Below are 17,110 nucleotides of genomic sequence, written 5' to 3' on the forward strand. Positions count from 1 at the left end.
TCCGTGACAGTGCAGTGCTCAGGCACAACTATGGGACGTTGCCCTTACTCTTGGTGTGTGATGCGTCGCCCTGCAGCGTGGGTGCAGTTCTCTCACAAAGAGACGACCAAGGCAGAGAAGCAGCGATCGCCTTCACTTCCCGCATGCCATCACCTTCAGAGTGCAAGTATTCTCAGCTCGATCGGGAAGTACTGGCTATCGTCTATGGTGCCACCCATTTTCATCAGTTTATTCGTGTGGGCAGAAATCGAGAAATTCTACCGTGACAACACCACCACAATGGTGACATCTGCTCCGTACCACCCAGCCACAAACGGACAGGCTGACCACTGCATTGGAGAGCTAAAACGCACTCTCGCAGGACACCTTACAGGGCCAGTACAGCGGCGCATTGCACGTTTTTTGTCCAAGCAGCACGTAACCGTGCAGAATACGACAGGCCAGACCCCCGCACAGCTCATGTTCTCCCACGAGCTTCGAACACACATCTCAACTGTTCTGCCGGAACCGCCTTCAAAAGCCGCACGAGGAATCCAAGATGCTCCGCGCTGCAGGAAACTCGAGAAAGGACAGCAAGTGCTTGCCCGCCAGTTCCAACGAAAGCCCGCGTGGGTCCCCGCCATCGTGATGAAACGCATGGGCCTGAGGTCATGGCTGGTCAACTTAAACGGCACGGTTAGCCGCCGACACCTCAATTAGCCACATCGCTTACTTATTTTATTTTAGAATACTGCAGGCCATTGCTTGGCCCAAGCAGGAAGAGCACATTCGCCTCCGTCTGACGCTGCCAAAGACAGCTGCCCTCAGGCTTCTTTCAACATAACGTGGCTATTATCAAAGGAACATGGTGCTTCTGAACCGACACTTCCGACATAGCCAGTGGATCTGGCGGAGAAAACCAGGTATAGGTGTAACGAGACAACACGGCGCCCGCCCCGCGAAAGTCGACACGACAACAACACCCTCCAGACCGCTACTCCCGGAGAGACACAAAAAACAGGAGCAGACAGAGAGCAACCGGAAATTACTTCGGACCACGCTGCGCTCAAGTCCATCTGAAATAACTTCGTTCCATGTTCTGAACGCCTTTTATTACGGCTACCACGCACATAACATTAAGTTAGGCTAAAGCGATAGATTAGCCTCTTAGAACACCTAAGGCGTCAATATTATCACAAAAACAGCTTTAGTAATCCAGAAATTGAGGTAAAGTCAGGGCACAATTAGAGACTCTCCCGGGACATTCAAGTACTAGCCCGATGACGAAGGCATTCCTCATTATAATTCTCTCGCTATTACTCAGCCACTCGTAATAAAAAAATCATTGTATTGCATTGTAAGGCAAAAGTAAATGCTCTTTGACAAGTTCTATTTGATTCTTAGAAAAAAAGAAATTATTGCCGTTACCCTTGACATCGACGCAGGCAGTCAAAATGTATTGTTTTCTTTACCATGCGCCACTCGTGCTTTTGCATTTCAGTAGTTTTGTTATAACGTAGTGTTGCACTGCTTTGCTGACTCCCGAAACTCAAACTGCAGGTAGTACAGAATGCCACATCCATGTGACGTCGCAGGATTGCCGAACGGCCCACACCCCTTAACAAAGAGCAGGAATGGTGAATCCAACTCTCTGTATTAACTCTGTTTTCTCACGACTGTGCGTTTGCGTTTTGCGCAGAAAACCGTAGCGCTGTCTGTCAAATGCAGTTTTACTCACTGACGGCAGTAAAGGGCAGTGGTGGCGTTTGCAACGCCACTGGCCATTCCCCGGTTGGGTGCCGGGGGAGTTGAATTGCGATAAAGATATGTGGACCCTTCAGATGCAATTTTCTCTTAAACTAAGTCTTTTCTTGGCATGAAACCAGCTCTGCGAGGCTTGTGGAATGGTATTTTAACAGTCCACTCCCACTTAGTATCTGCCTTTAGTAGCCCTTTAAAGATGGATTGCATTATCAAAAAATTGGCAGAGGCTTAGCTTGGCTAAGCCTAGTGGATTGCGAAAGCAATCTTCTGTTCAGGTTGTAGAGTTCCATACTGCTCATGGAACGGGTAGATGCAGTCTCGTCGCCATTTAAAGCATCCATAAGGCTTGCTGTCGAACGATCAGGTGTCGCCAAAGTCGCGTCAGCATTGAGAGCATGCATGATACGTGTAGATGCACCCAGATCAAGAGATGTTGAACGCATTCGCCTGGCTGTTTAATATGCACGCCGTTTAGCTAAACGTTGTTCCCGCTCTTCATCCATTTCTTCCGCGCGCTGCCGCTTCTTAGCTGTAGCACATCGTTGCAGCTTCACCTTATACACATCATCCGTCATACCGTGGAGGATTCGCTGGGACGACTGCGTCAAGCCGAGTTGGGGGGCCGCTTTTCCACAGCTGGCATGACGTCGCGTAGAGCGAGCGCCTCCCCCACGGCAGCGGCGCGTGGAGGATTCGCTGGGATGATCGCGATGAGCCGAGTTGGGGCCCCGCTTTTCTACAGCTGGTATGACGTCACACATAGGTCACGCTAAAGGTCAATGGTGGATTCTCCGGGACGACGGCCAAGAGCGGCAACCTCGAGCAGTATTGCTTTCGCAATAAAATGAGTTTCGTTCAAGTTGTGTTTCAAGCATTGCTATTTTATCACAGTTACAAAATGCGAAAGTAGGCATTCAACTCGCATGGCCTAGCACGACATGCTTTGTGGCAACTTCACTGTAGTCGGGTTCCTTGTGTGAGTCGAATTTCTATGCCTTCATAAGACAAAATAGTTCCAAAAAAATCTTGGCATGCATGACAGCGGCCAGTATGGTCACATTGTCCGCAGCAACTGGGAATTGATATAAATTGATGCCAGCACACTGGACAATTTTCTTCTTGAATGTTGGTCCCCCAAGTAAATGAAATAAAGGAAAGCACGTAAAAGCCACAGTCTCACCATCTCAGCCAGCGTGCAGTAATTGTAACACTTTCTAAAAATAGCTTTGCTGCGTAGCAAGACAGAAGTGTCACTTATACAGGTCTTTATTTCTTTATCTAGTAGGCTTTCATTATCATTTTTGCAAGCATATTCCTGCTCTTGCTCAGAGTTCAAATGTTTGATAGTACTGGCTCAGAGGCACAGGACTGACAATGCGCCGATAAATGCAATAAAGCATTATAGTTAACATATCGCTCATGTTCCTGTGATCCGATCGGTTATTGATACACTTACCTGTTTGTTCGATGTAGACATTTCCACATGTGAACGGAATTTCATACACGACGCCAACAGCGCATGTGACATACGGCCTGGCATGTTTCTTTGCACAAATGGGTTTCTTTGGTGGCCCAGAAATATGTAGGCATAACCCAGCCAGTTTACGTGGCACAGAACGAACAGCAGGTACCTTTATGCCATGTTTTTCAGTTTGTTGTGCACCTAGAGCACCACTTCAGGCTTTTTTTGTTTCGAGAGGAAGTTCAGGTTTCTTCTTTCCCTTCAAGTTCCCTAAGTGTGCTGTACGAAGCCTTAAACCATGCTCCTTCATCACGACATTGGCACGGAACCACTAGGCAAACTAAACAGAGTGCGCGATCTGCCACACTATTGTGAACGAAGCCCCGATACAGGGACCCCCCTCGCGACTTAAGGGCTCTGTAGTGGCAGATGCATCACCAGAATACAGGAATTGACATTACAGACATTTTTCATGGGGATCCCGTGGGCGGTGCCATGTTTGATCACGTGGTGATGTGTTCACTGCTTGCCTCAGCTGCCTCCATTGCCTCTGTGTTTATAACGGACGCGCGTTACGCCGGTCTAGCCCAGCAAACCTTTGTTTCGGCAGACATCATAGACTAGGTGGACGACACAAAGCTTTGACTACAGTCTTATGAGGACGTGTTAGTGATCTCTCAGCTCGTTACGCCCTGTCCAAGTGGCGCGAGCAAAGTGTACAATGCTTGCACTAAAAGTGGCACTAGACATGTATTCCATGTTATGGAACCTTTTCTGCTTCTCAATTAAATCAGGATCAGTGTGTTTTGCTCTTTAGTCATGATTTGGCAAGTTCTTTGAAGCAGCAGCTTGTTAGGTTTCTTATTCAGTAAAGTTTCTTGGTGCGGTCTCTATCTGATTGTTTATTTTCTGCATATAAACACTTGCAGTTGTGCCTAGTTGCAATAGATTTGTTCTAGCTGCACACAGGGCTTGGAAGGTAAATGTTCTGAAGTTTGTAATAACTTGCAGCACACATAATATTGCTAGTCACTTGCTTACTCTGTTGACTGTCACGAAACGTACAGCTTCAAACATTCATGTGATGTCAATGTAGTCGCCGTTGCCCATACATTGGCAGATTGATTCAAGTCTGTGCCCGTTCTCTTATTATTCATACATTGGCAAAAGCGTGGGCATAAGCTATCGCGCGAGTTGGGGTGGATGTGTGTAGATAATGATGTGATAAACTTACTATGCCAGGAAGTGGCGTTACTCCCTTTGTCAATTTGTATCTTGCTCTTGCTGACCTTCTGGGGTTGAAGCGCTTTCCTTGGAGCTTAGCGATACAATGCTGGCTGATGAGTGATTTTTTTTTTTTGCTCGAGGCTGAAGCCATGCATTGCGAAGAGCCAGCAACACTGGCGGCCCTTGGTTCATAAACTTGGACACACAGATTCCGTCCATTCCTTAATATGCCAGTCACTATCTTTTGAGCCGTCTACAGCACACGTCTTCGCTCCACCGCTCCACATTTTGTAGCATGAATAGAGCGCAGTGCGTTGGCGAAAACCCAGTTGCATTTCCAACTGCTGATCAGGTTAGTGAGGGCTAGGATTCACCTCAATTTGAACAGAGAAAGAGTAAAATTGGTCAAGAAAAAAACATGTCAACATAGAGGTAGTGAGGGTAAATGCAGACAAATTCAGGGTGGTACCTGCAGACAAATATGCAGCCTCTGAACAGAGAGATGAGGCTGGCTGCAGAGGCAGCAATTGAAGTGGGAGGCAAGGCACCAAGCCAACCAGTACCTGCTATGGTTGCTTAGTGACTATACTGTTGGGCTGCTAAGCACGAGGTCGCGGAATCGAATCCCGGCCACGGTGGCCGCATTTCGATGGGAGCGAAATGCGAAAACACCCGTGTACTTAGATTTGGGTGTACGTTGAAGAACCCCAGGTAGTCAAAATTCCCCCACTACAGCGTGCCTCATAATCAGAGAGTGGTTTTGGCACGTAAAACCCCATAATTCAATTCATTCAAGCCGACTACTAGGCAAGCTCTCCCAAGTAACAAAGGACCTAATTAAGAAATGACAAATAATGAAAGTGTGCAACTCAAGAGATAGGATAGAAATCGCAGAACTGTCAAAACTAACCTACGAGGCAAAGATAAGTGATATTTGAAATTATAACGTGAGAAAGATTAAAAAGCTGTAAAAAATGGATGCAACCTGAAATCAGCGAGAAGGAAACTTTGCATAGGAGAAACCAAGATGTATGCACTGACATGTAAGCAGGGTAATATAAGCAATCTCGAAGGTATAATAAAAGCAGCGGAAGAATTCTATACTGACCTGTACAGTAACCAGAGGACTCCGGAGTACTCTATTCAAAACAATAATGAACAGGATACAGAAACTCCTCCTATAACTAGAGATTAGGTCGGAAGCGCCTTGCAAGACGTGAAACGGGGAAAAGCGTCCGGAGAAGATGGAATAACGGTCGATTTAATCAAAGATGGAGGAGACATAATGCTAGAAAAGCTGGCAGCTCTCTATATGAAGTGTCTATCGACTGCAAGGGTACCTGAAAACTGGAAGAATGTAAACTTTATACGAATCCACAAAAAGGCAGACGTTACAAAACTGAAAAATTATAGGCCCATTGGCTTACTCCCAGTATTATATAAAATATTTACCAAAATAATCTCCAATAGAGTAAGGGAAACACTGGACTTTAGTCAACCAAGAGAGCAGGTTGGCTTCAGGAAGGGATACTCTACAATGGATCACATCCATGTCATCAACCAGGTAATCGATAAATCCGCAGAGTACAATAAGCCTCTCTATATGGCTTTCATAGATTACAAATGAGCATTTGATTCAGTAGAGATACTAGCAGTCATAAAGGCATTGCGTAATCAAGGAATACAGACAGCTTACGTAAATGCCCTGGAAAATATCTACAGAGATTCCACAGCCACCCTAATTCTACACAAAAAAATTAAGATACCTATAAAGAAAGGGGTCAGAAAAGGAGACACAATCTCTCCAATGCTATTCACTGCATGCTTAGAAGAAGTATTCAAGCTTTTAACCTGGGAAGGTTTAGGAGTAAGGATCGATGGTGAATACCTCGGCAACCTTTGGTTTGTCGATGACATTGTTCTATTCAGCAACACTGTGGACGAGTTACAACAAATGATAGAGGACCTTAACAGAGAGAGTGTGAGAGTGGGGTTGAAGATTAATATGCAGAAGACAAAGATAATGATAAATAACCAGGCAAGGGAACAAGAGTTCAGGATCGCAAGTCAGCTTCTAGAGTCTGTGAAGGAGTATGTTTACCTAGGTCAACTAATTGCAGGGAACCTTGACCATGAGAAGGAAATTCACAGAATAAAAATGGGTTCGATCGCATACGGCAGACATCGTAAGCTCCTGACTGGAAGCTTACCGTTATCATTGAAAAGGAAGTTATACAATCAGTGCATTTTGCCGGTGCTGACATATGGGGCAGAGACTTGGAGACTGACAAAGAAGCTTGAGAACAAGTTAAGGACCACGCAAAGAGCGATGGAATGAAGAATGCTAGGCATAACTTTAAGAGACAGGAAGAGAGTGGTTTGGATCAGAGTGCAAACTGGTATAGACAATATTCTAATATACATTAAGAGAAAAAAATGGCGCTAGGCAGGTCATGTAATGCGCAGATTAGATAACCGTTGGACCATTAGGGTGGCAGAATACGTACCCAAAGTAGGGAAGCACAGTAGAGAACGGCGGAAGACTAGGTGCTGCGACGAAATTAGGAAATTTGCGGGTGCTAGTTGGAATCTGTTGGCACAGGACAGGGGTAAATGCAGATCGCAGGGAGAGGCCTTCATCCTGCAGTGGACATAAAATAGGCTGATGATGATGATCGTACAGAAGCAGGGCAGAAGCGGAAATAGTTTTGTATTTGTGCACTTTCACTGAGCAATATGCAGCGCCCCGCCGAAAGCGCCATCTTCTTTCTTTAGAACGAACTGCTCCATGAAAAGGGTCTGTAAGATGAGGGGTGATTTAAGCTTGCTTTTTTTTTTTTCCAGGAAAATATCTTGATTTGTATCCTGGTCTATACTAGTGCTCTGCCGCCTTGACAGCGCTTCCCTTCCCTTGGCACTCTTTCTGTAACTCTGTCCCGCTCCTTGCAGAGCCACAAAACAGCCTCTGAGGGCAACTGCAGCCGTGGCATTGCGCGTAAAAGTTGCGTCTCGGCCATCCTTGCGACACACTTGTAAAATGTCGCAGCCAGCGCCAGCGTTTGCTTCGTTCCTCTCGAGGGCTCCTCCTGTGCTGAACTCGCAGGGGACCACCACAGGCTTTCAGTTTGCACCCACAGGTAAGACCTCCAGATTCAAGCATAAATTTATTGCCTGCAGCATTTGTAGTACTGCATCTTGTTGTCAGGTGCCTACAGTCACATGCTGTTAACATCAATTTTGTCACTTAATGTAGCTTGAGAACAACTCCAATGCTTCCTGTTCAAGTACATGTAAAGCACAGGAATGCTTTATTTTTTTTTATCAATACTGCAATCCCCACTGGGAATTTTAGCAGGATTAGATGAGCTAAACAGCTGGACAGATTTGTAAAAAATGTTTTGCATTTTAGAGAACGTTTAATTCTAACGACAATAGAAAGCAGAAATTTCATTTAGGGCCTAGAGGTAAAAAAAGTGAAGCATAAGGTTTACAAATCCGTGCCTCTGCAAAAAAGAAGTAAAGAAAGAAATGGATATTGCAGTTCTCTAATCTGCATCTGTTTAAACATCTGAAGATACAAGTGTGGTAGATGTAATTGATACATAAAATTCTTAACCCTTACAAGGGTCCTGCAAAAGCCTTGCTCACAAACTTGGGGTATATATGAGAGTAGTGTAGGTGTTGAACATCATTTCACCTGCTCTAAATTTCTTAATAGGGGCACGTTGCAAAATTGTGACATCCTTTTTTATTACCAGGTTGCCGAGTGGTCACCTTAATAACTTTGTTTTAAATTTTCTACAATTTTATAAAAGCCCAACTAAAAAGTCTGCTTCCTGCAGCCACTAGATTTTAACCTTTCATTTTAAATGAAACAAACCTCGTCAAATTCAGTGCTGCGGTTGCCGAGAAAAATTATTTCTTAATTCTCACGTATTTAGATAAAATCCTCTGCACTAATGCTTCTGAACTCCATGGAGCCCAATATGCCATATTTGCTAGACTTAGTTTAATTCCTCAAAATGCTGATTAAAGTGTTAGGTGCAAAGCCCATAGTACCATCCTTGATGCGCTGGAGTGAGTGCCAACTGTGGATAGGTCATTGAGAACGTTACAAATGATAGCTATTTTGAATAATATTGTTACGTGAGGATAAAAGAAGAGGAAGGAAGAAGATCGCGAGACGCTGGCTTCTGCGTGTTGTAACTGGTTAGCCATGTTTAACTACACTGGCTCTGCTTGTAAATATATTGTAAATACAGTATTTCTATACTCCCAATATCCCCGTAACGTATATTACTCTAGTAAATTTTTCCTTAAGAATGTAAGAATGTACTATGGCCATAAATAAAAGGCGAGTAATTTTTATTTTCATTTTTATTGGTTGTGTTGGTGTTTGGGATGTTGTGGAGAGGGAGCCCAGTCTAATTGAACGGGTCTAGACTTCTGCTGCTATATTATTGCCCTGGATTTGGAGGTTTAGCTTGCTGCCTTCTGAGTGCTTTGCTTGTAAATAGGGCACTAAGGAGAAAAGTTATTTGAGCTGTGTTAGCAAATTACCCTAGTGCGATAGCAGATAAGCTGCTCTCACCGTGACGAAGCCAGAAAAGGCACAAAGCAGAAAGATGGGTGGGGACGAGGCCTTGGTGTTCCCGCACCAGCTGGCCACGGCACCATGGATTTTTGACCCCAGTCTGCTGGAGTTGATTCTTCATCAGCAAAGGTGGACACACAACGTAATTGGAAGAACAGTAGGCTGCACTTATTCGGTTTCGAGAAACTTTCTGACCCACAACGGCCAAAATATAAAAAAAATATATACCGTATTTACTCGCATAATGATCGCACTTTTTTGTCAGAAAAATTGACACAAATTCAGGGGTGCGATCATTACGCGGATTAAATTTCCCGCGAGGAAAAAAAAATTTTTTTCGTCCTGCGTTTGCTGCGGGATGCGGGTGCTGGACACCAAAACAAAAATGGCGGCCGGCAAAGCAAGCCGAACGCGATCGTTTTTTTTTCTCGTGAGTACATTACGTGCATTGAAACAGTTTCTTCCGTATCAGTGATGAATAATATCGTTAATATTGGCAAGTTTGCGGCAATAACGTAGCCATGTCCACTTTGAGGGGACAGAAACAGAGATGGGCATGCTTAGCTGCCAGTGACATAGAAACACATGGCCGGCGTGCTGCGGAAACTGCGGCATCTGTCTTCACTACTATCCTAACACGGCACGTTTCCGCTAAGGGTAGGCGAATATCTTAGCTGTGTTAAAAGCGTCGGCGTATGAATAGGGTACACTTTTAACGTATCAGTGTAAACGTGGCTACTATGATTGCCGCGCGCGATTTGTTGCGTGCTCACGAGTGCAGATGAAAAAAATCGAAAGGAGCGTTTTTTGTTTTTGTTAACCACAACCATTATAAAGCCTACCCATTATAAAGGCAAGTTTGGTTGTACGTCCTTTAGCCATATAAGTGCGGAAAGTGATGAAAGTAATGAAATGAGGCATCTACTTAAGAATGTTTGGTGCGTGCAGACGAGTCGTTCGCGTAGCATTTGACAGATAGTAAGTGCGATCATTATTAGCTAAACTTGGCACACGACATATCGCTGCGGCAAGTTCAGGGTGCGATCATTACACGGGAAATAAAAAAAATCGAATTTTGACGACAAAATTCAGGGGTGCGATCATTACGCGAGTGCGATCATTATGCGAGTAAATACGGTATATATACTTGGAAATCTGTGGCATCATACTGACATACAGGCACTTGAGTTTCTGCGTGAAATTCAGAACATAGATTTTTTCACCTTAATCGCCCTTTTCACTGCGACATCAACGAATATATAGCTTTGAAAGAAGGCTTTATCTGTATAAACTGGTTTAGTGTTTTTATTTAAAGTGCTCCCCCATAGGAGAGAACCTTGCAAATTCCAGCAGCAACAATAAGCACAGAACAACCCGCACATGTTCGGGAGGTAGGTGAAGTTGGCACTTTTGCTCTCACATTGTCACCAGTAGAATCACAGTAAGCAGCAGAAAACTGGTGTTCCATTGCAGTATTGCTGCAGTGCCATGAACACATGGGGCAAAGGCCTGTGCGTAAAAGCATGCTGCTGCTTAAAAGTGATGAAGCAGCCAGGCGCAGGGGCTCTGTGCAGGGTAGCTGCTTGCATCGCCGAGCGCCTGGCAGTCGGCACGCTGCTACAGTGCAGAGCCACGGCTGTCCACCTTGAGGGCTGTGCGCAAGCTTTGGGTTTTGGTGTTGTGTGCTCTGAAAGCTAAAATTTGTCGTGCTGCAGTTCAGCGGGTAATTGCATTTTCTCAAATCCAAAAGTTTTTACATGCCTTGTTCAGAAGACTCCCTTCTATTTCCCAAGTGTGGTGAGTCTGCTGAAATCAAAATCTTAAGTTAATGATTTTCTGTTAATTAACAACTAATTACCACATATCACCCATCACACCACAGCCGCCGCCGCTGACGGCATGTATCCGAAGCATCTGTCCTTTTATTTCGAAATGGCTTTTCTTTTTTAATGACTTACCCCCGTATTCAGAAATGCATCTTAATTTGAAGACCATGCTTGACTTGATTTAAATGACGCCTGTCGTCAATGCACCAAAAGAAACGCAATAAGCGTCTTCGGTGCGTTCGCACCACGCGTCATTTATATCAAGTCAAGCATGAGCTTCATGTTAAGTTGCATTTCTGAATAAGGAGGTTAGTCTTCATAGAGACACCTAGTATGTTGTTTACTGTTCAAGCTGCAATTGAAGAGAAAAGGCATAGGAAGGCAGAACTATCCACATAGCAAAAGCATGGCTGAATAATAGGCATTAACGCTCAGGTGTGCCTTATACAGTCTCGCGATAGTTAAATTATAAGGCTAGATAATATACAGTGAAAGCTCGTCAATTCAAATTCCGCGGGGATGCTACGAAAGTTAGAATTATACAATATTCGAACTAATGAAAGTCGGAGAACAAAATCACTTAGTTAAGGCGCATATGTAGTCGAACGTAGTGTTAGAGAGTGCACACACGAGCTATGTAACGTTGGCAAGAACAACGTCTATACAGTCGAAACCCGTGGTAATGAAATCCCGTGGCAACGAAATTCGCGCCACAGCGAAATATTTTCAGATCCCCGGCGAACACCCATAAGAGTCAATGCATTTCCTATCTCTCGACAACGAAACTTTTTTCTTCAGCACTCCCTCATTATCCCGGGGGGATGCTACAAAAGTTAGAATTATACAATATTCGAACTAACGAAAGTTGGAGAACAAAATTGCTTAGTTAAGGCGCATATGTAGTCGAACGTAGCGTTAGAGAGTGCACACACGAGCTATGTAACGTTGGCAAGAACAACGTCTATACAGTCGAAACCCGCAGTAATGAAATCCCGTGGCAACGAAATTCGCGCCACAACGAAATATTTTCGGATCCCCGGCGAACACCCATAAGAGTCAATGCATTTCCTATCTCTCGACAACGAAACTTTTTTCTACAGCACTCCCTCATTATCGAAATTTTCTGAAACGACAGTCCACAAATAATCTACTAACATAACACTAATTGTGTCCGGAAACTGCTCAAATGCATTCGTTGTGTGCTTAAATTGCATGAACTACTGCCACAGCACACTTCTGAGACTGCCGTCATTATTGTTTACAATAGAAAAAGAGCCTCGTGACACCTCGTGACAGGCGACAGTGATGATGAAGATGGTGGTCGTTCGCCCATCCCCATCACAACGGGTGACTGCGCAGTGTCCGGGCCAAAAATGCACTTATTAGTATTTAAATTATACAAATAAAAAAAAAGACAAGAACCGTAGGCGACCTCGCAGTGAGCACATTTTATTTTATCCTGTGTGCCGTCACAGCGTGTGCTAAATGCGGAGTGAAACTCCTGGGTGCATGGCAGCCAAATCGACATCTACTACACGTGAAGGCTCGGATAACCCGGATGACGCTTTATCAGTGGGCTTTGTGCACCACCGCACACGGTCAAATGCTCAGTGTCGTCGGTGCTAGAGTGCGTCAACTGTGTGTTTGCCAATCGGACCATTTGCTTTGCCAGCCTGCTAAAATGCCGCCTCCAGCCAAAAAGAGGAAATTTATGACACTGCAGGATAAGGCTGCAATTATTGCCCAAGCTGAAAAGGGCAGAAAGAAAGTGGATATCACCGAAGAATTTGGAATTGCGTGCAGTTCGATATCTACGATTCTGAAAAACAAAGCCTCCATTCTCGGCGCACTCGAAAATGGTGTGAGTGCGAAAAACGAAACGGTGAGCGCTGCGGCATTTTCAGATGTAGACAAGGTGGTGTTCGCATGGTTTTGTGAACAGCGTGCCAACAAAGTGCCGTTGTTTGGCAGAGTGCTTCAGCGGAAAGCTTGGACTTCGCATGCATTCTCAGGCACGCTGATACCGCTAACTCACGCTCTTACCACTAACTCATTGATCGGCTTCTTATGTACCAGTTTCTTACGTTCTCTCCTCAAGTCTATGCCAATTCGAGTTCTTACCATCCTATGGTCACTGCAGCGCACTTTTCCGGGCACGTCCACATCTTGTATGATGCCAGGTTAGCACAGAGTATGAGATCTATTTCATTTCTAGTCTCGCCATTCGGGCTCCTCCACGTCCACTTTTGGCTATCCTGCTTGCAGAAGAAGGTATTCATTATCTGCATATTATTCCGTTCTGTAAGCTCTACTGATAACTCTCCCCTGCTATTCCTAGAACCTATGCCATATTCCCCCACCGACTTATCTCCAGCCTGCTTCTTGCCTACGTGTGCACGTTTCCCAGTAGGTTTTAATTGATGCACACTTTGGGTGCTTCATGCCATAAGTCGCTCAGTGCTCGTTTGCTACCAGTATGCTTGTACGACTTTGGTCGCCTGTCGAAACGAATGTGTTTATCGTGTTTCGTAGCAATGTGTGAGAGATAATTGGTGTCTGCACTGCTAAGATGTGGGAACATTACAGAGGGACAACGTATCAAATAAGAACATAATACATGGGAGTCGAGAGGACTTAGGTGGACATTGCAATAATGCGACGTAGCGGCTGGGAAAACACAACACTGAGGAACATATCAGTGCAATTTCACTGCACATTGAAAACCCATAATCAACTACTTGATGCTCTTTGGCAAGAGCTGATCCTTGCACCATTAAACCCTATACATCATGACTATCTGTAGTAGGCGGCTGCCCTCCGCACTTGACCCCCTCTCCGATCGTCTGGGCTGCTATTCAGAAGCATCTGTTGAGTATGCAATGTTTAGCAAATTTTAGTTGATTGCCTTTTTCTTTTTTTCTGAGCCTGCTTTTTTCTCATCTAGTGCAGGCAGACCCAAAAGCACCTTTCAAGTTCAATGCACCACCTACAGAAGCCACCCCAAAGCCGAAGCCACCTGCGCCGCAACTGGTAAAACACATACGAGATAAATTTCTTGCCTTGCTCAGATGCCGATGGTGACATGAATAATTTAAAGCAATGATACAAAGCTTGCTATCAGGGCATTTGTTTCGTGGCTGAAAACTTTTGCTGCAGTGATACACACAAAAAACTAAGAAGAAATGCAAAACAAAAATGCAGTGTGGCTGTGCTGTGTGTGTGCGTCGTCTAGTAAAAGCTTGTTAACCCTTTGAGGGTCTATTTTTTTCACCATATGCGACTGCCCAGGGTCGATTTTTTTTGTTGAAGATTCCAATTCTTCTTAGGGACTTATCTCGAAAAAAATTTACCGTAATTTTTCTAGGGTGACCGTAAAGTGAGAAAAAAATCTTTTGCGTTGATATATGTGCACTCTTCATTCATGAATCACAACAATAAAAAAGGAAATAAACTTATCAGAATTAAAAATTTGATGCATCTGTATGCACATAGTTCAACGCTTTGAAAATCCGCACACAAGAATATTTCGCAATTGCCAAATGTTCCTGCTCTTACACTAATACGTACGTCCATAGCGTAATCAAACTGCGTAGGTGCGCGCACTCAAGAAAACTGTTTGGTAGTGTGCCCCTCAAAAAAAGCAACACGTGTGACAAACTTCTGCTAATCTTCATCTTATCGCCAACCAGCTAGGGTAATTAGTTTTCGCGAGTCTTAAAAAAAGAAACGGAAACGCATGTACGGCGGCATCCTTCCTGTGAGCACTGAACGAGCGATAAAGAAGCGGTCGCCCTTGGAGCGATTAGGAAGGAGACAGCCATGTTTCGCAAGCGCAAAAAGCCAAAACCACCTGCGAAACAAAATCCAAATGGCCGCCAGCGCGCCAATGCATGAGCAGTAGTATATAGACACGTGGGAGCACGCTAGCGCTAAAACAAACCATGCAACGAAAACCAAGAGAGGGAGGCGCGTGAAAGAAATTCCCGGTATCCCCACATAGTGGCAGCACATGACAGAAAAGAAAAAGTTAGGAAATTGGCGCGCTTTTTAAATGTACAGATGGCGCCGTAAATATACGGCATTGACCATTTTCGGACTTGTTCGTGGCACTGTATATTTAAGTCATTGACCGTCAAAGGGTTAATATGTACCTGCTTAGAGCTTACTAGCAGCTAACACAGAGTTGCGCCAAATTCTTAACCCATTGTCCACAGAGCCTAATATATAACGACCTCCCGTAGTTTGTGATGTTAGTGCGTTGACAGCGGTGATGTGCAATTGGTTTTACCAGCCATAGAAATAAATAGAACTGCAATGTTTTCTCATTAAGTTTTAACTTGCATAACCCAGTTCTAGCCAGAACTCAACCCGAACCAATATTCTTAGAATGTGCCTGAACCCGAATCAAGTCAAAACCGAAAAATAATAATGGTTACTGTTTTGGCACGAACTGATTCACATATAGGGTGCAAACGGTGCTAAACATAATTAAGTCTTCAAAATACAGTTAAACCTTGATATAACGAAGTATTTAACCTTTTATGGCTTCTTGTCCATAGAACACCATGTATTTAGAACCTAAATATAACATAAAGTGTCTGTATACACGACTTCAATAGAACAAAATTTCGGTACTGCCACGAAGGAATACCGAAGCAATAAAAATAAACTTCCACGGGCGCAAATAGCTAAATGGTTGAATTACAAGCGGCTGCTTGCAAATGTGCCTCTTGGACCAAGAGCGGAGCAGGATTGTGTTTCGTATAAAGTCGAAGTGCAATAACATTTTATTGTGCTTCATGCGCTGCAGTCCTTGCTTGTATGTGAAAGTGGGTGAGGGTGAGCTGAGAAGGATGGTGGCTTGACGAGTGCCATCTTCCTGTGCTAGCAAGAAGAAAGGTGGAGGGGGTGGCAGGTTTGTGTGCGTCTCCTTTTTTCTGGCGCAGCTGTGGCTGCGCACCCCATTTTAAAGCTCATCTTCCGTATGTGCAAAGAGCGGGCATGCTGAGATGGCCTGGCCAACGTTCTAGACATACAGTTAATTTGGATTTCACGGGACTGACAAAAATGTCAGAATTAATCGACTGTCCAATTATCGAGGGTATCAAGAAAACAATAAACGAATGCGTACCACATCAACATGCTTTTATTTACTGATTGAACGAGCAAATCCTGTTTCCATTTCGGGCAAAATGAGTGTGAAAGCGGCAATTCTCGTCATCATCTTGTAACTGATTAGCACTCGCTGTGGCCCAAGCCTTGCGACTTCCTTCCCAGCGCGGCCGCAGCACGTGGGACTTTCAAGCACGGTTTTTCACAGCCGCGCGCCCATCAAGATGATTTTTTCGCCAGCGAGCTAGTCGCCAACCGATTGTCCGTCCATCACGACGTAGCCGGTGCTCATCATCCTCAACGGGATTGCACCGAGTCAAAAGGAAACTACTGCTTGCAGCTAACGCGGCAGACGAAACCTCGACCGCTACAACACGGTAATAGACAGCAAACTTGCGGTTATAAAGGCGCGTGGCCAACACGTGCACCGAGTCTAGATGACACTACCGTTTGTGGCAACAACTGCGGACGAAACCACAGTCGCTCTCGATGCAATCATGGATGGGGACTACGCAGTTATGAAGGCACATGGCCGACGCAGTGTCATGAGTGGAGCTAAACGCTAGAATAAAGGTGTATAAAGGCTTTAGTGGCACAAATAGGGATGAAGCATTTCAGCGTTGCTATCATTCACGTACAATTTCCGCTGATGACCATGACGATGCAGACTCCGGCGCTTCGTTTCGGTTGGACGCTAGCACCGTTCTTGTTCATTTGCGCCGCACATTTCCAGCGTTCCGCAATTGCCGAGCTCCGGCAGCTGTCTGAAAACTATGTGCGGCCAAATAAATTTGAATTAACAAAAGTTTGATTCCACTAAATAATGCATACACCTGCCGGGACCAGAGGATGAGTCCAAATTATCCAATTTTCTGAATTAACGAGGGTCAAATTAACGAGGCTTTACTGTCCTTCAGTTTCACAGCTCTGTTCGAGAGGTAGCCAAAGTGGTGATCACATGAACTAATAGCGCTGCGATCGCATCTTTCTTCACTCGTGACACTTCCGGTTTCATTTCTGCTTTCACTTGTGGTCATTTTGGTGGTGCTGCATCATCTGTTGCTGTGTTGTTAGTGTTGTGTGATGCATGGCAGTTTTTCTGGAGAAAAGCTTTGCGCAGAAACATTTCTGCATGTTATAAGAGCC

The 17,110-nt window shown here is 44.7% G+C and overlaps 1 protein-coding gene across 2 annotated transcripts in view; it reads left to right on the plus strand.

The window, feature by feature from the left end:
• Positions 1-17,110, plus strand: part of LOC126523678 (BTB/POZ domain-containing protein 6-like) — a 53,395-nt gene that overhangs the window by 5,875 nt on the left and 30,410 nt on the right. Inside the window, exons 2-4 of one of the 2 annotated variants that reach the window (XM_055066838.2) lie at positions 1,540-1,616; positions 7,382-7,569; positions 13,797-13,882. In XM_055066838.2, coding sequence (XP_054922813.1) covers positions 7,470-7,569; positions 13,797-13,882 — 186 coding nt within the window. In that variant the 5' untranslated portion in view covers positions 1,540-1,616; positions 7,382-7,469. The remainder of the gene's footprint in view (positions 1-1,539; positions 1,617-7,381; positions 7,570-13,796; positions 13,883-17,110) is intronic. The other variant, XM_050172283.3, reaches the window with a different exon arrangement.

The sequence above is a fragment of the Dermacentor andersoni genome, chromosome 6 (genome assembly GCF_023375885.2).
Source record: "Dermacentor andersoni chromosome 6, qqDerAnde1_hic_scaffold, whole genome shotgun sequence".
In the NCBI taxonomy this organism is placed as follows: domain Eukaryota; kingdom Metazoa; phylum Arthropoda; class Arachnida; order Ixodida; family Ixodidae; genus Dermacentor; species Dermacentor andersoni.